The sequence below is a fragment of the Anser brachyrhynchus genome (assembly GCF_964034855.1).
Source record: "Anser brachyrhynchus genome assembly, chromosome: 6".
Taxonomy (NCBI): Eukaryota; Metazoa; Chordata; class Aves; order Anseriformes; family Anatidae; genus Anser; species Anser brachyrhynchus.
This window is the reverse complement of record NC_137700.1, coordinates 19,291,412-19,316,343: the sequence shown is the minus strand read 5'-3', so window position 1 is coordinate 19,316,343 and position 24,932 is coordinate 19,291,412. Positions and strand designations below refer to the sequence as shown.

General features: G+C 36.6%; 2 protein-coding genes across 6 annotated transcripts in view; one reads left to right on the top strand and one right to left on the bottom strand.

Moving 5' to 3' along the window:
- HERC4 (HECT and RLD domain containing E3 ubiquitin protein ligase 4) overlaps positions 1-16,142 on the top strand; it is a 34,010-nt gene extending 17,868 nt beyond the window's left edge. For 4 of the 5 annotated variants that reach the window (XM_080597480.1, XM_080597478.1, XM_080597481.1 and 1 more), the window contains exons 13-26: positions 285-396; positions 726-915; positions 2,426-2,598; positions 4,503-4,619; positions 7,122-7,145; positions 7,597-7,695; positions 8,128-8,295; positions 8,418-8,561; positions 9,269-9,435; positions 10,314-10,380; positions 10,617-10,699; positions 13,036-13,219; positions 13,824-13,926; positions 14,759-16,142. In XM_080597480.1, the coding sequence (XP_080453606.1) occupies positions 285-396; positions 726-915; positions 2,426-2,598; positions 4,503-4,619; positions 7,122-7,145; positions 7,597-7,695; positions 8,128-8,295; positions 8,418-8,561; positions 9,269-9,435; positions 10,314-10,380; positions 10,617-10,699; positions 13,036-13,219; positions 13,824-13,926; positions 14,759-14,967 (1,840 nt within the window). In that variant the 3' untranslated portion in view covers positions 14,968-16,142. The remainder of the gene's footprint in view (positions 1-284; positions 397-725; positions 916-2,425; positions 2,599-4,502; positions 4,620-7,121; positions 7,146-7,596; positions 7,696-8,127; positions 8,296-8,417; positions 8,562-9,268; positions 9,436-10,313; positions 10,381-10,616; positions 10,700-13,035; positions 13,220-13,823; positions 13,927-14,758) is intronic. The other variant, XM_080597482.1, reaches the window with a different exon arrangement.
- SIRT1 (sirtuin 1) overlaps positions 14,759-24,932 on the bottom strand; it is a 28,651-nt gene continuing 18,477 nt past the window's right edge. The window contains exon 9 of the mRNA XM_080597505.1: positions 14,759-24,690. Coding sequence (XP_080453631.1) covers positions 24,374-24,690 — 317 coding nt within the window. The 3' untranslated portion in view covers positions 14,759-24,373. The remainder of the gene's footprint in view (positions 24,691-24,932) is intronic.

Here is a 24,932-nt window from a genome sequence, read left to right as displayed (position 1 = left end):
CCAGCAAAAGTAATTACTTAGCAGCCACAAGTTGTATATAACTCAAGGAGAATATATTGTACAAGCTGGTTTAGATCTCGGTGATTGCCAAGATCTAAAGCATGACTGCCTTGCAGTTAGAGAAGACTTTTTTTCAGTTGCTTCAAATGTTGTGTAAGAGTGATACTGTGATCACTAACATTTTAATTCCCTGTTAAATAGGGTTAAAAATTCAAGGTGGAAAATTTGTAGAGTCCTAAGAATACAGGATTCAGTCTTTCTCTGATTTTTTTTTCTTGCTGTAGCAATGATGATCATTACAAAACCAGCAGTAGATTCTCAGGGGTTGATATGAATGCTGCTAGACTACTATTTCACAAACTTATACAGCCTGACCACGCTCATATATCACAACAGGTTTGTGCTGCATATTTTCATTTTGTTTGGGATCACCTTACTTTGTAGCTATAGAGAAATACTTTTGGTATGCTTGCTCCAATCCTTTTAATATCTTTCTTTAGTCGATAACATATCAACTACAAATAGGTAAAACTGTAGTGCTGTGCCAGAATGTAACACACCAGGATATTGTATGTCTTTAAATTTCAAAAACAAGACAGTATATTAAATAATACAACACAGGTTAAAGTCTTGATTGTTCTCTAATTTACTTTTGATCTAGGTGTGGGATTTTGTTTAAATGCCCAATTGCATTAAAACAAACTGCATTTTATTATGCATTGCAGGTGGCAGCTAGTTTGGAAAAGAACCTTATTCCAAAACTGAGCAGCTCCTTACCAGATGTTGAAGCTTTAAGGCTGTATCTCACTCTACCAGAGTGCCCACTGATGAGCGATGCAAACAATTTCACAACTTTAGCTATTCCCTTTGGAACAGCTATTCTGAACCTAGAAAAAGCTCCTCTGAAAGTTCTTGGTAAGAAAATGAATTTTTTACTATTCAACTTAAGGATCTACAAACGAAGATGTATAGAAATTCCATCAGTGATGACGTGGTCTCAACAACACCTGCTTGTGTATTTGCAGTTCTGTAGAACTCCTCAATGAGAAAGTTAAGGGTTAATGTTGCTTGCTATGTAAGAAAACACCTATCCTGTTGCTTCTGAGTGAGCTAGCCGGCCATCCATATATATTCATCTGGTTTTGTAATCGTTGGACTCGTTCCATTTGGGAGGAATTATACTACATACATGAGTGCATTTGATACGTGTCTTTGCACTTTAAAGTGAAAATTGTGTGGTCAGACAACTAACAAGCACTAAGTAATTTACAGGAGTGCTACAGAGCAGATATTAAATTGTCATTGTTTTGACTGTAGTACCTGTTGTGTTTTTTTTTTTCGAGATCCATGTTATCTCACTGATGCTAAGATGCAGTCTTGAAATATGCAGATTAGAATAGTGTTTATTTTTAATTTCCTTGCACTTTTTTATTTTGACTCCTGTCACCAAGGATTCAGCTTGAGGAGTTGAGATACCAGAACATTTCCTTTGTACTTAGTATCTTTTTAAAAAGGGTACTTTCTTTTCATTGGGGTGGTGTGTTTTTGATTTTTTTTTCCCCTTTACTTATAGCCCACCTCTTAAACTTGGCAGTAGTTTTCGGTGAGTGTAAAGCGTGCAGTCAGTAAAAAGCTTGCCTGCTATAAAGAAAAGCAAACTGATAATTTCTTTGGACTGCAGGTCCTTTTTTGTGTTGCTTCACTACAAGAAGTGTTTCCACTGTTCTTGTTAGGATCCTTTGCTTAAGGTTTCAAGGTTTGAGCCACCTGTGTCATGTCAGAAGTAACTTCATGATACTATTGTGTACTTTGGATAAACAGACTTAATTTAAAGAGTTGGTGTGTAACAGTAGGAGCATAGAAATAGAAGTTTTTTTTTACAAAGAGCAGTTTATTGTTCAAAAGTTTGCACCACTCTTTTAAACATTTTTTTTTTTAAAGAAGCTTTCCCTTTGAAAGCAGTGGCCGTTCTACATTACTTTTCCCCACCTCAAAATACCTTTTCATACACTTTGCTTAGTTGTCTTCTGCTCTCTAATTTGTTGTATGTCTTTTTTTTTTTTTTTTTTTTTACTCTCCAGAGCTTCCCCATTTCAGTAATGCTTACACATGGTCAGCTGCTTATGCCCCTTTTGTGCTGTTTTAAATCCCGGAATGGGGTGGGAGAGGGGAATAACACTGTAGAATAATACACCAGAACCATTTCAAAGTTGAAAGTCTGTTGCTTCCCCAAGTCTTATTGTATAGAGAACTGAATTTGTATAGAAGTGTCAATATTTTGTTGTTCTTTCTCTACCCACCTGTCTTTAGTTTTTGGTAACTGACAAGTGTGCTTTCTAATAAAACATGTTTTTTAATTAAGAGTAGCGTAACATACTGTTGTAGTGGCAAGTACTACATTTATGTGTTCACCGTTTGTTGACAGAAAATTGGTGGTCTGTACTTGAACCTCCATTATTCCTCAAGATAGTGGAACTCTACAAGGATGTTGTGGTCCACCTCTTGAAGTTGTATAAGATTGGCATTCCTCCATCTGAAAGAAGAATATTTACCAATTTCCTACACACAGCTTTCAGAGTTCTGGAAATATTGCATAGAGTATGTTTACATCAATTTTAACCAATTATTTTGTTTGTTTCTGTCAGCATCTGTGCTGTGTGGTTGTTGAAAGAAGTTAAATAACTAAAGAGTTTTCAATATTTAGACTTACATCTGCAGAAATATTTGTAGTTGTTCCATTTAGACGTATGAAGCATTGGAATTCTGGATTCCAATCTGACATGGTGATGGAATTATCACAGACTGACCCAGTCAATTGCACCTGTGAGGGTATGTTGGAAAGAATTGCCTCTTAAGTTTGAAATGATAGCAAATAAGGTCACAGTTGGAAGGTAAGAGCAAGTTACATTTTGAGCAAAATCTGAACAGTTTTGCCAGGACAAACTTTTTCTTCTCTGATTTGTTTATTCAGTGTGCTAGTATGTTAACTTAATTCATAAAACTTAGTAAATTTACAAGCCTTGAATAAAAATAGCCCAAATCGTTCAGAGTGCACATCAGAAGCCTGAGAAGCTGTAATATCTGTCTGCTGCTGCTGTAATTTCCCCTCTCACCCTCTTTTTTTTTTTTCTTTCCATTGTAATTTATTCTGGTCATATGGCATTTTGTAATTCCATCCTTAAAGAGCTTTGAAGGCACTCCTTAAGGTGCTAATCAAGTACTGTATTCACACAATCTAGTGCAATGGGGACAAGTGTCTAAATTGGACATTTGTGTGCTATATGTACACCTCCCATTCCCCAAGGAAAACAGAAAGGATGTCGGCTTTGGAAGCTGGAATTCTTAGGCTTTGGTTTGCTGTGCTTTTATTTCATTTATTCTTTATGAACACTGTCAAATTAAGGCTGGGAAATAAGGCTGTTCAGTACCCATCCTGTTTTGGAAGCACAAAATGTCCATTAGAGATTCCCATTTGGAAAGCTGTTGGTGTGTAAGAAAAGACTATTTTGCTGCCTTCAGAATTTCTGTCACTGCTCAGGGTTGCCATAGCTGTAAATCTTAACAGTTGAAGTTGATCTTAAAATATTTAAACCTTGTGGGTAAATGTAGAGTTATAATCTGGCTCTCCTCTTCTAAATTCCCATTTTTTGGAAACCCAGCTTTGACTAATAAGTACTTACATTGTAGAAATAATTACATTTATAAACAGTTGGACAACAGGGTAGGTATACTGATATGTTCTTAATAATTACCCGGTATGGGCCAAAGTAAGAATGGAAAAAATGGGGATACGTATCTAGGATATTCCACAGATTTAATATCTGTTTTTGTTCATTTGTTTAGTGTTTTTTGGGGGAAGGATTGGGTTCTTTGGTGGTAGGGGTGTTGGAGTAAAGCAAGTTTAGATTGTCAGTTTTTAAAGAGAGAATTTGTAATCCTTCTGTTCTGGCAGTTAATGATGCTTGTCAGTCATTGAGAAAAGTAGCGTGTGTTAAGAAAGCAAATTTACTGAATCCTCTTGGAAGCCCTGGGTTTAAAATTGCACTATAGAGACAAGCCTGTAAAAAATGTTTGTTTCCCATGTCATTCTCTTATTTTTCTAAGCTTAATGTTTTTAAATAGAAATTGTTCTCTGGTCACAGGTAACAGAAATACCATTCATATTGTAATTGAGAACGAAGTTTTTCATTGTAGTTTGTAAATCCTGTACATAAGAAAATACTGTTCCTGTGAAATCACGTGATGTTTCAAAGTGGCAGCACTGTATCGTGCACTATTGCATGATTGATTAATCTTATTTTTTTGCAGCTTAAATAGGATTGTGAATAATCCATGTTTCCATATCTTTAACATTGTTTTTTTATGCTTGTAGGCACTGTTGTTTTTCTAGTACTTCTTAGTAGGTGGGTGTCTGTGGCTGACATAACAAATGCTTGAAAACTACAGAAAAAATCCTCTTAAACTGTTATGCAAAGTGATAAAAATAGATTTTTCTTCTTTAGGTAAATGAAAGAGGGCAAGTTATACAGTATGACAGATTTTATATACATGAGATACAAGACTTGATAGATATCAGAAATGACTACGTCAACTGGGTCCAGCAGCAGATGTTTGGAATGGTAAGAGTTTGGATCCCTCCTTCCCCCCCCATACTTGCTTTTGGTTGTCTCTGTAGAGAAGCCTGTAGATACTCTAAATAGGGGCACTTTCTTTTCGTGCAAGTATCTGCACAGATCTCTGATACTGACCAGACTCAGCTTTTGTCAGGTGCTAGCTAAAGAAGAATTGTTAAATAGGTGTGTTTCTTGTAGGGTATCATTTTTAGGACTGACACTGTCTAACGTTTTAATTAGAATGCTATCAGTTGAGATTTGCCACATTGGAAAAGTTAGAGAAGTGCTAACTCTTGACAGGAAAACATCCAGAATAACCTGAATTACTATGCAAGCTAGGTTTAGTCAATGTTGTCAATAGAGAAAGCTGAAAGTGTCATGAAAAACTAAGTTTAGAAATGAAGTAGGGAGTTAAAGGGGACAGATAACCAATGTAATTTTCTACTTTGAGTGTAGTGACAAGAAGTAAATTAATTCTCGGATCTGTAAACTGAAGAGTGGTAAGTGGGAATAAATGACTGTGCACAGAACTAGTGAGTTGGATAAGGTTTTGTCACACAGTTCTTTGACTTAAGCTTTGAGAGAATAGAGTAGGTTTTTATGCTTGCTTTAGCCACCTAAATTTAATTCTGCAGCAGTACCTAGAAATTCCTGAACAGGGGAGACCTACTTTTGTTGTGTGTTTTATGAATACTAAGCAAAAGATAGCCTGTCTACTAAAGGATAAAAAAATGTGAAATAAAATAGCAAGAGCAGGGAGATGGGGGAGTGTAAAGAAATAGTGAGATGATAGTGGTAGTCATGACAGACTATGTTTCAGCCAAACATCTCTGAAAAAGTATTCCGTGCTTGATGTAGGCTGATGTTGGTAGCTGACAGGGGCAGCATACTAAATGAGATGGAGAAGGTGGGGAAAAACAAGGCCTTGGAAGAAGAGACAGGTTGTGTACTTGGAACAGAGAAGGATACGGCAGTGAAGGATGTAAAAGTGTTGGAATTAGAAAGATGATGACCTTTGCAACTATGCTTTAAATGGATATAAACAAACCAGAATTGCATTTGGCATGATCAGACAAGAAAATTCTGAGATAAGGGAAAATTGATTAGTGTCTGAAGTCTTAAGCTGCATTTGTTAAATTGGAAAATTAAGCAGTAGCTTGATATTAGTAAGAAAATAATACTGAATTTCCCTTTAATCATCTTTATTCTGTCATGCATTTATACATCTTTCAGTTTAGCAGAGAAAAAAGACTTTGGTTTATTATAAGGCTGAAAAAAATCATGGCCTTAGTCTTATCACCTGCATAAGTGGTTTTGATGGCTTTTTCTTGCCTTTGTATCCAGCAGTTTGTGCTCTTGCTTGTAAAGTAGTAAGAATCTCTAGTTGCCTATGTTATCACTAATATTAATCAAAATTTCTTGTGCTAGTGTCATTTTTTATTGTCATAACTTGAGGCAAAGGTGTTTGTTCGGTTGCTTAATTGAAATGTGGAGAGGGAAATAAATACAAAAGAAATGAAAAATTCAGAAAAGTTTTAGAAATTCAGAAGAAAAAAATTCTAAGCTTTCAACAACAGAAGAATAGGGGAAAAACTGAAGTTACTAAATACAAATGCTCCTTAGAAGAGTTAAGTGGGAAAAAATAATTAGGAGTAAATGATGGTATATGCAGTAGGAGTACAAAATAGTATAAATCTGTCTGTGAGAAATGGGCTACTGAAATCTGGTGTTTCTTTTAGGAATTAGGGATGTGGAGAGAAAGCAGATTTTACAGATTATGATATTTTGGTCATCGCTTTCTGAACCATAGTTGTCTACATATTGGACTCCTAAGTCTCATATGTTTAGTCACAAATCACATTTAAAATTTATTAGTTTATCATTAGCTTTTATTCTTTTTTTTTTTTCTTTCAGCAGCAGAGGATAAGGGTAACAGTACCATAGAGATAACTTAGTTTCTTAGCAGAGTTTATCTAGCTTGTTCTGGAAGTCTCTACACAGACCTAGCAATATGTATTGGTCTGTCCCTAATTTCAAATCTCAGTTCTTTTCTCATACGCAGTATCGTAGATCCAAATGATTCTTGAGATTTAATGACTAACTGTTTTTTTGTCTTTAAACTTTTGCTCAGTAAAAATACTTTGAATTTAATGTGATATGCTTCAGTCATTTGAGAGTGAAAATGCATATGTGAAAGCAAATGTCATTTTCAACATATGGAAATAAACATTTTAAAATGTTAACTTTTGTATCCAAGAATACAAGAATACTTGATAGTCTAATGCTCCCCTTTTAAAGACACATAGGATGTTAAAAGGCATTGTTGTATTTGGTGGATTAATTAAAATATTTATGGTGGTTATTTATTTTTTCAGTAAATACGTTTTTTGTGGGGGGAAGCTGTAGCTAAATATTCTGAATTTTACATCTAAGATGAATAATTAATGCAGACACTAATGCTGCTTTTTCATCTTAATTGTTGCTACCTTTGTGCAAATGCTGTCATAGGATGTCAACCATGGATTATCTGAGGTAAGACTGGTTGCAATCTGATTTCTTTTCCAGAATGTAAGGAAATCAGAAATAAGAGTGTGAAGGATTGTAAGATGTGTTCTATTGGAAGTAAAGCCTTATATTGGCATGGATGTAATCTGAAAAGGTTTTTATGGGGCAAAAGTATGTAATTCTTTGTATAGTAAATTCAGAGCAGAGGTTGAAAGCAAGGACTTGTTTGATGATAACATACTAGCTGTAATAAAAGGTGTGAAATTAAAATGTACTAAGTGGGGGTGGGCTTTCTGCTGAAATGCTAAGCAGTTGAACATCTACTTTCCTGAGATATTTTCGGACCTGCATTGACAATGAATAAAGATTTCTTTCTCTTTTCAGTAAAATAGATATATTAAATATTGTTGTAATGACTTTAACCATTATAGTATTTTTTTTAATAAGCAGAGTCATGACATGGTTATTCTCATTCTAGCTCACAGATATTCCTGTTACGATTTGCACATACCCATTTGTTTTTGATGCCCAGGCAAAGACAACTCTCCTGCAGACAGATGCAATCATACAGATGCAGGTGAGAGTCTGTTTTTAAAGATCTGATTTATTTTGGATTTAGCTTAGGGTGCTTTGGAGAGGGGTTTTTTTTTTGTTTTTTTTTTGGGGGGTGGTGGTGGTGGTGTGTTTTTTCCATAACACTATCTCTTCTCCATGAAAATGAGTGATCTGTTTTTTTTTCCAGATTTGTATTAAACACCTTAGTCTTCATTTGCCTGTTAGAGGAATAGAGGAAGTTCAGGTGTTTTGTTTGAAGGGGGGAGGAGGGGGTAAAGGAAACACATTCCCTGAGATTAAAGGAATATGAAGATAATTTGGGAGGATTCAGTAGCTGTCTGCATTCATGTCTTCTGACTTTTTTAAGATAAGTGATGGACGTTAATGTTGACAGCAATCTAGAGTTACTTAATGATCTTTATACTGTGGGTTTTTTTGTTTGTTTGTTTTCCAGATGGCTGTTGATCAAGCTCACAGGCAGAATTTGTCTTCTCTGTTTCTGCCAGTATTTGAGTCTGTCAACCCATGCCTGATATTAATGGTGCGGAGAGACAATATTGTAGGAGATGCAGTGGAAGTCCTAAGGAAAACAAAGAATGTGGACTACAAGAAGCCACTCAAGGTATTACCAGTACACTCTGGTCTAAGTGTCTTTTACTGACATGTGAGTAATTGAGAATATATTTTGGACAAATGTTTTGCTTCCTGTTTTTAATTCTGTGCTAATTGAAGTGTGTGTTCCAGGTTATTTTTGTAGGGGAAGAAGCTGTTGATGCTGGAGGTGTTCGCAAAGAATTTTTTTTGCTCATAATGAGGGAGTTGCTAGATCCCAAATATGGGATGTTCAGGTACTACGAAGAGTCCAGGCTGATTTGGTTCTCTGATAAGGTAGGGTGCAGTTGACAGTTTGTGATAATTTTATTTCAATAGGAGAAGCTGAATAAGGTAGTCTAGAAATATGTTTATTTTTGTCATTGTTAGATCAAAACTTTCCCCTCCCTTTTTTTCCCTCATTCCTTGCTCCTTACCACTTGTGCCCAGTCCAGGTGACTTCAGTGGGAAGTGCCAGCGAAAGTAAACCGATTCCAAGAGCAGAATTGGAGTGGCAGAGAAAAATGATGTGGCATGTTGAATATGTCTTTCTGTGTTCATTTGCATTTATGGGTCCGTTTTATATGTAGTCACCTGGTCATACTTGCTGGAGATTTTTGATTGTTGACATTTCAGTCCTTTTTCAGAGGAAGATACTGACTAGAGTGTCAGTGATTCCTGAACACTAAATGTTTCCACAGTTGTGTTTTAAGCCTTAGCTGTTAAGTCCAAGGGAGTCAACAGTGAGCTCCTCACCTCTCCATCTACTGCACCCCTCTTCAAAACACAAATTAAAATACAAGGACTGAATAGTGTAATAGCAAGTCACTGACAGAAACAGAATCTTTTTTGCAGTAGTTTCAGAAGCAGGCATCACTTACAGTACAAAACATATCATCTCTCTGCTTTTTTTTGTATGTATATACTGCATGCATGCTTTTTTCTGCACTCTAAATGATTTAAATAACTTAGGTTAACCTATCTTGTCTGTTTTCTGTTCTTAGACCTTTGAAGACAGTGACTTGTTTCATTTGATTGGCGTTGTCTGTGGTCTAGCAATATATAATTTTACTATTGTAGACCTTCACTTCCCTTTGGCTTTGTACAAAAAGCTATTGAATAAGAAGCCATCCCTAGATGACTTAAAAGAATTGATGCCAGATGTTGGCAGGTAAGCAAGAAAAAAAAAGAATGAGACTAGGAATTAAGTTTTAATTCAAGACTTGCCTTTGAGAATTTCAAGAAAACACCTGGTATTCACACTAACAGAATGAACAGCTCAGAGTAGCTTGCTGCCATTGTGCCATTTCAGACAGGATACATGCTATTGTTAAACACCTGCTTCTAAATGTTTGATTTTGGTACTCATGTCTTCTGTGTTTTTATCATGCTACGAGACTTTTAGGGGAACAAAATGTTTGCAACTCAAAAAATTTGAATTTCTGGTGTTAATTTTATAAACTAAGCTTGAACATAGTTATAGTTCCAGACAACTTACTTAGTCCAGGGAGGAAATGTTTTTATTTCAGAAACAGATATATGCTAAATATCTGTCCTTGAGAGGGGATTTGTATCGAATTAACAGGTAGGAGTTTCAAATGGGGTGGTGGAGTGGGTGTTTGCCTCGGTGTTGTGAATGAGAAAAGTTTGCATAGGTTCGAGGAGAAATTGAACAAGTTAATGGAAAAGCTCATCAGTGGTTGTTAAGGACTTCTCACCTCTGGTTTGGGAATCCTTTAGCTAGAGACCAGGGTACGAATCTTCTCTCTCACACGTGGATATAACCAAAAGGAAATAGTAGTACAAGTAATTGAGAAACCATTGCTTGTCTTTAAAGCTTTGCTTACCATACTTTTAAAAGTAACGTTGAATGGCTTGAGATTTCCCAGCGCTGTGCTATAGGATGCAGATCAGTGACTTAATAGCTGGAATATACCATTAGAAATAATAACAGATTTTTCTTGAATTATCAAAGCATATTGAATACTTTGGGAAGATAAATTTATCTTCTTTTCCACTGGTACAAGTACTTTGTAAATTATTTTGTAGGGGAATGCAGCAGTTGCTGGACTACCCAGAGGACGACATAGAGGAAGCATTTTGTCTTAACTTTACTGTAAGTTTTACATGATGTTGGAGTCTTTTTAATTTTAATTAAGCTTCTACTGTCTGTTACAACTGCCTCTGATGAATTGCCTGAGCAAAAGCATTGGCTGCTGGTTCCCGTGAGTTGTAGCACTCTCTGCTTATGTTAAGTTCTGCGTCTGCTGTTCATGTTGCAATTAGCAAAGTGATAGGAAGAAGTCCTCTACATGGTAAATAAAACTAATACTTCTTGTTTGTTTTAAATAGATCACTGTGGAAAATTTTGGTACAACAGAAATTAAAGAGCTTGTTCCTAATGGTGCTGACATTCCTGTAATCAAACAAAATAGGTGAGTTTTATGGGTCACAGAGTAGTTCAGTGTTACTATCTGCTTTGGGAACATAACTGGGCTGCTATAAATATCCTTTGCCAAGCTGTTATGCTAATGATGGGAGGCAAAACTACTGTGGTTGTTTTTCCAAGTTATTCTCATGTGTTGTTAAAATAGCTATTGTATTTAGGAATTCACCATCTGCCGAGTCTCATCTAACTTTGTAACACCTCTTATACCTTTTTTATTTATTTGTTTATTTATTTGCTTCAAAATACTTCTAAGCTCTTTAGGATCCATTTTGACTACATGGTCTTTGTTTTAGAAGATGAAAAATGGTTGTGGTTCTGCAGGAAGTTACTGAGTAACAATGTGAAAACATCAGCCTAAACACCATTATGTGGCAACTATTCATTTGTGAAGTAATATTTCAGAAAAGTCTTCCCTTTGTAGAGCAGATAAGTTAGCCTGTTATTTGTGTCATTGTCAAATGAGGGATGGTGTTTTTTCCCCTCTTCCATGGATTCTGGTAATTCTATTTATAAAAGCAGCCTCTGCCACCCTTTATTCCCGTTCTGCTCTTGGAGGATAGACAGAATGATGGTACTCTCATCCATTTTTGCAGAATACTGTCACTTTCCTATATCTCCCTGTCTGTTCCTTTCATATATTTGCCTTGGTTCTTTAATCTTTGTGCCTTCTGTGAGTTTTCACTTCTCTGTGAGTGAAGGAAGAATCAAATGAGAAGGGCATACTGTATGAGAATAGAATGTACCTAGGCTGTGCATACTAGGAATGAGGGAGAAAATGTGCCTTAGGCGTGTTCCTGCTTTTCTCTGTTCTGTGTTTTGAGGAACATTTTCTGTGAGTAGCTAGGTCCCTTGTAGAGGACAGAGTTATGACAGAAGGTTCTGGAGGTATCAAACTCATGCGTAGATAAAGGCAGTGACAGTGCCTTCATTCACCTGACTTCTCATTACTGGGAGAGAAAGACTCCAATTGTAAGCGCAAGACTGAGGAAGTTCAATGAAGGGAAGAAAAAAAAAACACCACACTGTAAGTAATTTTCCTAAAGATGCTAATACCATTCAGCAGCGGCAGTCACCACTTACACCTGTCAGGGTTCTTTCTTTTTTTAGTCCTCGGTAATAGCTGAGGATTTATGGTACTTCGTCTTAAATGTGCTAGCTTCGAAGTTTTCTAAGGTGGTTTGCTGTGTCACAAAGTGACAATGAAACTGAACTATAAGAAAAGTTTCAGGGTGCCCGTGGAAGGTATACTGCAATGTCATCACTAGTTGTCTGAAGAAGTCCTGTTTCTCAAGACCAAAATACTCCATGAATCTTTAATTCAGTTTTAAAAATGTTAACATAGGGTATAATAATGTTAATTAATTTACTACTGTGAATTTGCTCTGGAGAAACATTTCTTTCCACTGTTACTATTTATTATACAAACTGTGCCTAAAACATATCTCATTGAGTGCTTTAAGAGGGGAAACGTTTTACAGCTTTAATAAGTGTGTCATCAAAATGTGTTTTGATGTTTCTTTAACTTACTGGTGATGTTATTCAAATACTGTGGATATTATCCAAATACTGTGGATTTCCATAAAGAAAGTGCACTGGTATGTTAAGTGTAATATATAACTGGAGTCACTCCACCAAGGTAGAAACTAACAGTATTAACTAGGATAATTTAATAAATATAAATATTGTATCAAGAAATTTTTAACTGCTAACTGCTGTGGAAGAAGGTGCTTTCAAGAAAACATGAAAACTTGTACTGAAGCACAGATAAGGCTGTCTGTTTTTTCAGTATCCTAGCTACTTTTCCCTGATCTTTTTTACTGCGTAGGACTCAAATGTATGTTTGAAGTCGATTTTCATCTTCAGTTTGCATATAGTAATCCTTTTAATAAAAACAAAACAAAAACAACCAAAACAATAGAAAAAAAAAAAAACTATTTTGACATTATTTAGCTTCAGGACATTGTATGCAATTTGAGCTTTTAAGCTTGTTGCCATTCAGTTTGGCTCACTGTGATGCGTACAAATACGAGAAATATTCGTAGTGCCTGAAATAAATAACTCTAAATGTTGTATGTTTTATGTTGCACATCAAAGGCTCAGTCTTGGAAAAAAATATATATATACATTTATGTGCTATTTTCAGTCAGGTTATCTTCGTTACACCTGAAGCATAGAGCAGAGAACATAAGTATATGAAGATCCTTTTTGCTTAACTTCAGAGGAGGTGTTCTATACTGAAATGGCTACTGTTTTATTGATGGAAGTGTGACATACTTTTCTTCCCTCCTCTCAATATAACTTTTTTTTTTCTTTTCTGTACAGGCAAGATTTTGTAGATGCTTACGTGGATTACATCTTCAATAAATCTGTGGCTTCCTTATTCAGTGCATTCCATGCAGGCTTCCACAAAGTATGTGGAGGTAAAGTTCTTCAGCTCTTCCAGCCCAGTGAGTTGCAGGCAATGGTGATTGGGAACACAAATTATGATTGGAAAGAATTGGAGAAGGTAAAAACCATAGCTATTTGTTTCATGTATGTTTAATTTCAAGATGCAAAACCAAAATCTGTAAATGTCCTTTTGAGCTCTGTTTTCTCCATTAATAAGTGATGAGTGTGAGTTCCAACCCTGATGGGATAGACTGCATAACAGAGGAACTTCTTGGTATAAGTTGTCAGTGAATGAAGACACCAAAATAGTATTTATATTCCTGCTTAAAACTTTCCCATCTAATTTCTGAGTCAGACTTCGGGGGAATAGAGAAATGGCACAAAATCAAAAGGCAGCTTTAAATAATTTGTTATGTTTGTTAGAAGGGGAAAATTGAACAAAAATGCATGCAGCTAACAAATGTAAATATTATTGGTCACTAAAACTTACTGTGAGATTTTATGTTACAACTTCATTGGGGTCGAAAATGCTTTGGAGTACATCTGTCTAGCATGTGGTTGAAGTCAGACTGAAGAGTTGAATAAAATTGACCAAGGAAAATTGTAACGTGTAACTTGCAGTGCAGTATCCCTTTACTTAAACCACATTCTTAATACTTCATTGCTACATTATCCTACCGTTTCTACATGCGAGGAATAACCTGATTTCTTGCTCATTTTAGAATACAGAATACAAAGGAGAATACTGGGCAGACCATTCTACAATTAAAATATTCTGGGAGGTTTTTCATGAGTTGCCTTTGGAGAAGAAAAAACAGTTTTTGTGTAAGTATTTGATGCTACTTTGCAGAAATTGCTAACTGAACAGGATCACTGTGATTTCAGGCTCTTGATACGATAGGGTAGATGCAAGTATTTGTCTGTAATGGTGTGATTGTATATAGGAAAAAAGTCACAGTAGAAGCAGTTGATTATGAGCTTCTCTTTGTTTTTTGCTGAAGTTGTCCGGAGTAATTCTGGGTGGTGGAGGGTTATAAGATCACAGTAGACTGAAGCAGCATTTAAAAAAAAAAATAATAAATTGCCCAACAATGTAAACTGCTAATGTCATCTGTCTGATGACCTCAAATTTTTTCTGTGGATTGACATCAGGTTTACATCCTCCACTCTTCATTGCACATAGGTGGAATAGTGGAGTTATAACTGATTGTAGTTACTTCAAGGCACTGATGTGAGAGAAAATGTACAGAGTAAGAGCAAGTTACAGAAGCTGCTTGTGAACAAACTGTTGAGAATAGATCATAGATTAGTTCACAATTTAAACAAACTTTGTGTCGAACAAACTAATTCTGTGTATTTACAAGATGCTCACAAGTGCAGCAAAGGTATAGCCAGTGGATTTTAAGTAACAAATCCTGATTCAAGAACAACTTCCTGCTTTTATCAAGGACTGTTTGTTTTCATATGCTATTACTTTGTGGGGTCACAGTTATGAGTTTATACGTGCAAGTTGGAGATCAGGCTAAGTCATTCATTGTTTTTCAAACTTATCTGACGTAATTGAAAAATGTAAATAATGATTAGAACTGTGTATGTGGGATACATAATATTTAGTCTTAAACTGCTTTCAGGACTTTTTTTTTTTTTTTTTTGGCAGTGTTTCTGACAGGCAGTGATCGTATTCCAATTCTTGGAATGAAGTGTCTTAAACTAGTCATCCAGCCGACAGGAGGTGGAGAAGGTTATCTTCCGGTAGCTCACACTTGCTTTAATCTTCTTGATCTTCCAAAATACACAGATAAAGAAACCCTAAAATCTAAGCTGATCCAGGCTATAGATCACTATGAAGGTTTCAGTTTAGTATAACTTCAGAAATGAGAGTTTTGTGTAATGTGGGATCATTAAACTAACTTTTTGTGTCTTTCTTGTGGTGGTAAATTCAGTGGATTAAATGATGGAGATGATAATATAACTGATTATTTGCAAGACGTTCAGTGGCGTGGATATTCATGGGAGCCAAAAAAAAAAAGACAGAATTGAGGAACGTTTTCTTGTACAGAACCATGTGGATTTCACCTTCTTACAATAAAAATTAGAGTATTGTGAATGGGAGTCAAGTTTCACTAACATGAATTAACATTTCACCTTATACAAACAATTTGGCGTGTGAGTGCATGAGAGACTTGCTTAAGTTTTTCAAATCACTTAGTAAGAACATCTCTTTCCCTGATAAAATTCACTTGGTAACTTTTCATTTTGTAAATAATAAATTTTTGTGATAAAATAATTATGTTCCAATAGCACTATGGTTTCTATTGCTTGTAATTGAATATGAGCTTATTTTATGGCTTTTAACAAAAAAGTGACTACTCTGATTTCTGAAGATATATTTTTCTGGTTTGTTTTAAGAACCTTAATAATGGAAGTATTTGTTTAAAGACATTCATCATCACAGTGTACAATCCAACAGTTTCCATGAAGCAGTCACTTAGTGCTGGTTTAAAAAAAAGAAAAAAGTACCTACATGCAATGGCATTTTTAATATATGGATTGACAAGCTGACTTAATACACTGTTTTATTTTTCAAGGACTGATTATGTAAGCAAGCGGACGCAATTATAAAAGAGGTTAATTTATCACTGGGAACCTCTGCAGCCATGTGTCAAGAATACAGCTTAAAAGAAAAAGGTGCACCAGACAGTTGTTGCTGTCAAGAGGTTAAACGTTTATTTTTTAAATGCTGAAAGTGTAGTTTATGGTTTCTAATAGAATTTTCACTTTTTTCCAGATAAATGCATTTGAAATAACTCTTTAACACCCCTCTCCCCTTTTCTTAAGATTTTATTTTTAGTATAATTGCCCTGAGACGATTGTGCTTAGCTGGACACTTTCAGATTTGACTTTCCTTCTCTGGTTAAATTCCAGATTTTGTGGTGTTAATGCATATGTGACTTGCAGCTGTGAAACAAATATTTATTTTTTTTAGATTTTTAAATGCAGTGAAAAAAAATTCAAGCTATAATAAAAGACTTGAATGAAAACCTTTGTTGGTTGATGTGTATGGATGCTTGCATCATGCATATTTCTTCAGCTGGAGGGTAACTTGCATGCATTAAGTCAGCAATACAGCTAGGATACTAAGATCTCACTTTAAAAGTAGGGAAATTGATTCAAAGGAATTGTTTAAAATGCAGTTATTTGACTTGCAGTAGATGTAGATAGAGAAAGCAGTGCAGTTAAGAGCATTCTTCTTTCCGTAACACTGTGTTTTTACAGCATTCTGATGCAGTGTAACTTCTAGTAATTTCTTTGTATGCAGACTATGTTTCATCTTTTCCAGCCGTTTGTTACTTGGCTGGCAAATTCTCCTCGTGAAATACAAGAAAACGACAAATGCTAAAGCAGCTTGATCTTACTATACATGGAGGAAAGAAAGGAAAAAATATATATTATGCCTTCATTTTACCAGGTAATAATAAAACTGAGAATTATGGAACAACAAACTTGTAAAGGCAAATATTCAGAAATAAGGAAATGACTAATTTAAAGCTGTTTGTAGTGTTTTTTCCCTTGTGTATTATCACATGTGAAAGTACCGGTTTCTCCCCTGTCCTCCATCGAACCCTTAATTCAGTACACCCAGTTGATGTATGCGTTATTTCCCTGGTCGGTTGTGCATGACCAAGCCTAATGCATATCACCTAAACTTAGCACTATTTATTTTTAATTTCTCTGTAGGATTGTTTGCTATATTGAATTCTTCATCAGTATTCATCTGAGATGAGTAACAGCCTTATCCTGTAGATGAGGGCGTTTAAGACAGAATTCAAGACACATTTATTGAACATTTATTAATTTTTGGGGCCCAATTCAGGATGTGCTAGAGAATTTTAGATGTCCTTTGTCTCTGAAGTGCAGTTACTGTTGACTAGAAGTGCTGTGACAATTGCTTCATGCTGCTTGCAAATGTTTCTCCAGCATCAGAAAGACAGACTTCTGCTCCTGGAACTTGGGTGGAAATTGGTAAGCATGTGGGAGTTGAATGATTGGTTAAATTACATGTTAAGAGCCCACTGGCAGAGGAGGATTAGAGTCATATTCCTCAGGACAGCATTAACCTGAGACATTTTTACAATTTCAGCCTTGGTTCTAGCTGTCTCTGCAAGAAAGGGAGTTGGGTCTTATAGAGTATAACATCTGTTAAGCACTCCCAGTTGTCTTACAGGTGTTAGCTCGTTCAGTGCAGTGAAACAGGTGTCCTGTTGCAAAACAGACATTATCTACATAAGAAGGTAAAAGACTTTCATCTAGTACTAGAAGTAAAATAGTGACTAGTCATAATGTGTCTTCTGTCAAACAAGTGTTTATACTTATTTTATCATTAGTTCTGAGAACAGAAGAACTTATTTTTTTTAACCAAAGTTAAACACAAAATGTTCCTCTGGTTGGGAAAAGGTGGGTAGTGTGAGATGTTTTCTCACCTTCTTGGATCAAGTGTAATTTTGCGTACAATATTCAATGGTGTGTGTCATGTGAGGAAGAAAATCATTTTTTTGCTTAGCTAAAAGAGCCGTGGTGTTAAGGAAGACAGGAGTTTTCTTCCTTGACAAATCTCCAGTTAGTCAGGAAAGCTTGCATACAGGTTTTTATAAAAAATTAATGTGAGCAATTAGGGGAAAGCGGTATTCTGGGCTGCAGTGGGAATACTGTAAAATAATTAAAAATCTTTAAAGAAAGTTCTTTTGTTGGATAATAAGATCAACATTCTGATAAGTATTCAGGATTATCACTGGACAATGCTAGTTGTATATCCATTTCCATCATATTTACTAAAGGAAGACCTGTTTTTGTCATAGCAGTGGATTTACTGCACCTGTCACAGTGGTACAGAACTGCAGGTTGAGTTTGCGTGGCAGATCTACACAGGCTATTTCAACTACATTTATCACTGAAGCTTGTCCCTCCTTTTCCAGAGAAAATCAAAGAACTCCTGTACCACTGTAGAACCATCAAAACCATGAGCGCTGCTTAAGCAAAATGGCTCGTCTCCTTTGGCACTTCGTAGGAGCTACTACTATTAAGATTGTTTTAATGTAGAGCATCGAGACACAGCATTCCCTTCAAGGTTTATGCTCTACAATGAATTTCAATCCACTGCACTGCTCTGTGCTGGAATGAATTCATACATACTAGTACATATGGACCTACCGGTCACTTAGTAAGAATGGACTGACCCATCAGAGTTTCTGCATGTCCCTTGGGTTTGAACATGCTGTATGAATTTTTTGCAAAACAGAAAAATAACATGTTGTCAATGCCAGGAGTGTGAGCTGGAGTGCAGCATTTTTTATTTATTTTTATATTTTTTTACCAGTCTCAGATTATTAGAAAAGAAAATGAGGGCTATGATACTTGTTTCAGATATCAACTACAGAGCTAGTATGTTTTGGTATTGCTCAGTGTTTGCAGTGCCAGTGGGGATCTGTATCTCACTGAGACTCCAGGCTGGTCTTATCCTTGGGTTATGCCCAGAGCATGTGAATCCTACACACTGTGCAGTGCCTGAGGGGCTGTGAATCTCTGCAGGTACAGCTTCCCCCAACACGCCTGATTACATGAGGAAATTCAGTGAGAGGAAAAAAAAAAAAAAAAAACTAATGCTATGTGAAGACAAAAGTATTTGACTTCAAATACTTTTGCAGAGACTGTGAAAAACAGTTTCTTCGATTTTTTGAGCAGGTACACCAGCTTTTCTATCAAAAGAGGCAGAGTTGGTGAGCTGTAGCTAAAACCCAACTTTCCACAGAAATTTTATCAGTCAGGTTTTAAGGCAATTAAACTAATTTAATTGTTTGTGACTTAATTCTGCACAGAGGCTACGTAGGTGTGCTTCCTAGTACCAGTGCTGAGTACTCTCTGGAAACTACGTATTGCATCTCAACAAGCCTGAGGGTGTCCACTGGCAAGGTATGAATATGCAAACACACTCTGAGGTGGCAAGATTACACTGTTGATGTGTACACAGAGAGGGTGAGAGAGGAGGTAAGGGAGACCAGTGACCCCTTTATGTGAGGGAGGAGCTGGAAGGGACTGACAGCTGCTTGGAGTTCACACACAAGTCATGTTCAGGCTGCAACTCTGCAGCAGGGAGTGCTAATGCCTAATAAGAATAATAAATTCATGGTCTGGCAGAGGGCAGCGCAGCCTGGGAGGGTATTTGAGGTTTCTGTAGCTTCCTCTCTGCCAGTGAGCAATAGTGAATGCCAGGAGATGTTTGTAAGATTGGAGTACAAGTGTAGTGATACCTCTACCAGGCTTGCACCTCTTCTCTAGCATACTGCGTTTCTGGGCCACTTTGCTCTGTGGGGCCCGTCCTGGGGATGTGTAACAGCTCCTGCACAACGGCCACAGAACAAGGGGCTGAGCTGGTCTCAGAGCTTCCTGGGGCTCCTTTGTGTGGAGCTGCTGGGCTGCAGCTCACCTCTGTGTGCAGCTGTGCTGTTTATTGCAGTGTCCCGTCCTAAAACGGATACATCCTGTAGTCATAGCATGCTCATCCGAAGAGTGCAATGCAGTCTTCAAACACTTTCTTGCTGGCAAAAAGCCTCTCATTAAGTAGCCTAATTTCTTGGAGCTATGTTGAGTGCCGTCACTTTCAGAAGAGCACATTTAAACACAGCAGAAGCACCTGTAGAGCTGGGTGCTGCACCAGCTGAGGTGCGTTGATGGGGGCAGATCCTTGTGGCTGTTCCTTGGCCTGGCCTTCTGCCCCTCCATGGAAGCTCCTGCTCATTCTAGATGCTGCTACAGAAGCGGTAAGTGGTGCTGGCAGGGCAGTGGTCTGCGGCTTTGTGACGGGGTGGTCTGCTCCGGTGTGGTGGGAGTGTTGTTCTCTGCTGCTTGAGGACTCCTTGTGAGCTCCCTGCATGCTGTTGGAAAGGTACTTTACTGCAGCTGAAACTTGTGTGTGGAAGCAGTGCTTTGTTGTTTAAAAGCATTAGGGATAATAATTACAGAGGAAAGAACACTGAGATATGCTGTTCTTAAGGACTTCAGAATTGTGTTTCTTTGTGGTTTTCAAAAACGCATTCAGTTAGTAGGAATATCTAAAATCTGTGGTTTAATGTAGTTATTTTGTCCTTGGCTCTTTCACACATGGTACTGGTGCTGGGACAAAAAAAAAAAGTGGACAAAAATAGTTTGTAGTCAAGAGTACTCAGATTTGTGTTTTCTAGGAAAACAAATCCTTTAAAGACCTGCGGTCATATATCTGGTTCCACAATCTCCGAGACAGGATAAATAAATACGTGCTTAGAGTGTGCCTTACCAGTGTTTGCTTAGTCTCTACTTTATAATGCCTGGTACAAACAGGTGCAACGCAGCTCCCAGAAGCACTGCTGCTGTATTTCCCTTGAGAACTGCTGTACTGGGTTAATCTGAGGTGAAAACTGTCCACCTGCAACTGGTCCAGTTGCTTAAGAAAGAGCATAAAGGAAAATAACCTCTTTGGAAGCCCTTTCAAGGAGCTTCAGTAGACCTGTCCCACCTGAATTTGTGAGCTCCAACAGCATCCTGTGGCAGCAGGTTGAGTAATTCCAGCATGATGGCTTGTTTTGTTTCTTCTGCTTTTCTGCACGTTTAGCCGAATGGTCTTTGGGCCTTACATTGTGAGAGTTAAATAGTTCTTTCCTCTATCTATGTCACTATTTATTACATTTTCTGATAAGTCCTGGCAGCCCATGTGTCTTTTTAAAAGTGCAAAGCATACAGTGAGTATCCTTACGTATTTTAAGGATACTAGTGTGACTCTGTGACTTCTTTTGATTAGTGATAGTTATTTCAAAACCCTCTATTATGTAGGTATGACCAGTTGTTTTAGCTTGGAATTCTGCCCTGGGTTTTAATCCCCAGTCACTCTGTAGATAAGTCTATCATTACAGCTGCCTTTAGACTTGGCTGTTCTGATTCAGTATTTAGCCATAGATATTGAACCTCAAGTACTGAACTGTATCTTCCTTTTTCTCAAACTTTATTTCAATTTTTCAGTTTTATTCTGAGTGCTGGTTTCATTCAAATTCTGTGTAGTTAGAGCCCCTCCCAATTTGATGCTATTTGGTACTTTACTGTCATTCATTTAATAAGCATTATGTATTTTTGATAAATGAAAAAAAAAGTTAAAATGTACTCAAGATAGACTATTACAGAATACATGGCTATTCAGAAAAAAAATATTGCAGACTTTTAAAATCCTGACAGCTTTTATATCACTTGAAATACTTTATGTATCTAATACAATCATCACTGTATCTAACAGATCAAAGGCAGCTGAAGGTGGGTTAGGGAGTGGCTTTATAGTGTTAAAGAAATGCATGTACCTTGCTTTTTCTCTTCTACATCTGTTTAGTATAAATACCACAAGGACAAAGATGCTTTCACAGGTTAGTAATGCAAATTCTGAGAAAAAGAAGGAACCTCTTTTTTTGAGATTCAGCAAATTGCGACTGGAACTGAACACCTTCTTCCGTGCTTCCAAATGAATTTTGGGTAAGATGCTGCATACTTACAGATAACAACGAGCCATGATAGCAAATGGTCGCTCATCCCCATCATTTACCTCATCATTTGTTTTACACAGCATTCAAAGATGTCTTCACTGCAGGGAAAGGATAGCGTGTGAAATAAAGGAATGAGGTGACGCATTCTAGTCTGGGGTTTTTCTTCTGCTCAGATAATAGAGGCAAAGATCCAAGGAAGAGCAAAAAGGAAACGTATTTATCTGGATATAGAAAAAAGGGGAAGGAAGCTATTTTATTCTGGAGGAAAAATGTTTTCAAGACCTTTCAAAGGGAAGCTGTTAGGGATATGTTAGCTGTGAGAAAGAATGCTTAGTATTTTTAGTATTTCAGTTCAGGTGTGTGAGTTTTAGGGGGTTTTTTTTGGCCTATATATCTATTACATATATGTATATTTTATTTATATATATATATATATATATATGAGGGCTGCTGGTTTAGAAGTGCAGAGCAGAGGTGAAGTGTGATATGGTTAACCAGTAAAATATGCCCTGAAATCCTTTGTGGTGCAGGTTTCTTACAGAAAGCTGCTCCTGGCTGAGGCTGTTGAAGATTGGGGTGGAAGTATCAAGCCCCCAAATCAAGGAAGCTCTGGGCTGGGTAAAGAAGGGCAAGAGGGAGCTGTGAGGTATAGGAATAAACACTATTGTTCAGTGAATACATCTAAATGTAGCGTAGGGCTTGAAAAGAGAAAAGTAGTTTTCTGAAGGATGAAATTGCATTGTGGTTCAGGATGTCATTTTACTGAGGACAGTGCAGCCTAGCTTTGTTCAGGCTTTATTTTTTTTTTCTTCCCAGGGGGTCAGATGGAAAAAGCAATTTACTGTATAATACTACATTATCTAGGATATATCTTAAGACTTTATAGGGCATCTTTTGTTGAGTTTTTAGGATCTAACTAGAAATTAACAGAAACCAGAACTCAAATGATGACTTTAATAGACTTTAGAACAGTGTACGAGTATAAAACACTGGTTTTGTATTTCAAAAGTTGCAGGAAGATAGCCAGTTATTTTAAACAGTCTTCTACAAAACATATGCCAGTAGATTACATAAAAGACACTATATACAATATAAAAGAGCAGAAAACAATCCTCACTGTAAAAATAATTTAAAACAAAGTATTTCAATTTAAAATATCTCCTATAGCACAAACTAATACATTGTGACATGCAAGTGAAAACTAAACATATTGCATTCTTTAGTGTAGGCAAATAAGAGTTGTATTAAATTTGGACAATGAGACAACATGCCAACATTTTTAGATGAATACAGAAGGCTGTTCTTAAATATTTATTATCTGATGTATCTCATGTTCAAAGAACAGCTACTATACATCTTCCAAAATGTAATAAATATTAAAGCAAAGTATATGAATAATCTACATCATAGAGATCACTGGGGCCAATGTTGAAAAAGTGGTTTATATAAAAATGCTGTTTCACTTACTACTGCACTGTGCAATTTTACAAAATTATTCTAAAGGCTTGGAAACAATCTGCACTTGAAAATTTGCAACATCCAGTTTTAAGGCAGCCTAGCACTTGAAGATGCAGTGTAATAATTGGAGTAGCAGCTTTGCTTCTAAGATGCGAGTTGGAGCTAGCACGTGGAAAATGATTTTCCTAACCTGAGACATCATCTCAGAACAGCATGCTTCCAGGTTAGGTTGTTAATCTGTATTTTATCTCCTCAGCGGTGTAAGCAGAAGCTCTCACTATTTGAGCTAGTTTTTCCTGATTCTGTTATATCTTTAAGTATTAGAGAGATTTGTTTTTTGCACCTTTTCACACGCTGCTAGGAACACTATTGTGTACTCAGCCAAGCTTCCATGTTAGAGCCTTGGCAATTTATCAAATACTATTTTAATGCAAGCTGCGCTATATTTGACTTTCTGTATACAACCTGAAAAACTTCTACCTTAGGGGATCCATTTTGTTTAAAAATACCAGTATTCCAGTATTATAACTGCTAAGGAGCCAATGTCAACATTGCTTCATGTCCACAGGAAGTATTAAACTCAGTAACTTAAGCATTTTCACAGCACTTCTTGATCAGTCTAAAAAACAGAGTAGGATTTTTCAAGTGCTTACTGTCTTGTTTCCATTTTTAACTATCTACTCACATTTAAGTATGTCTCAAACATACAAAGTAACTGTTGAAGCAAAAAATTAGCTGCCACAGTAGGTCTTAGAAAATGCCAGTGTTTAATGACAGACTATGCAAGACTGAAAAGTTTAGCAGAAGCATAAGAAGGTTTTAAATAAACCAAACTGTTACAAAGCAAGAGGTGTGAAAATACCATTCTTTGGTCTAAATTAGCTGTTCCCTTTATATTAGTTTAACATTCCAATGGCTTTTTCAAAACTGTTTAAAAATAATACAAGCTGAAGTTCATTAAGCAAAAATATGTATTATATACATGGATGCCTGATCAGACAGCTGACTTAAAAGTGAACATAGTGACAATTGTTTAGATATCCCTAGTACCTTCAAAAAAAGATGAGTTAGTGTTGAGTGTGCAGTAATAGAATTTTATTGAAAAAGGTAAAAAACTAAGCATGAAAATCTGTTTTAGTTGTTTATAAACACTACATCCTTATGGTTTTGTTGCTCTAAATTCAGACGTAAACATTCATTCTGACATGCCAAAGCTCCTAATGCTGGTGGAAAGTTCCTGTAACCAGTCAGTGATCGCTTTACAATTTGTTGCTTGTTGAATCATTCCTTGCAGCTTCATTTGTATAAGCTGATTCATCAACTGCATCTTGTTCAACTCCATCTTCCCCAAATCCAGCTTCTTCTTCCCTTTCTGGAGCATCCTCATCCTCTATGCCATTGTAAAACTCTTCAATCTCACTCTCATCCTCCACATCTAAGCTCTGACTACGACATGAGCCACTTTCGCTACTACTCCCACAAGAGCTAGAAGACATGATATCATCTTCAGAATCTGAGTATACCTCAGCACCATGGAAAATATAGCGATTTGGTGGTAAAAATAGATACTGAGTACCTGAAACAGAATTTAAAAAGTCAGCATCACAGAATCACAGACTGGTTGAGGTTGGAAGGCGACCTCTGGAGGTCACCTGATCCAACCCCTCTGCTCAAGCAGGGGCAACTATAGCAGGTTGCCCATGAGAAGTAAAAAGCTAAAGTAAGTTATTCATACAAGATCTTGCAGATATCTGGTTAGAAAGTACCTGCATAGATGTATTTTCAAAAGTCAAGCTTATCTGACAAATAAGATTACAT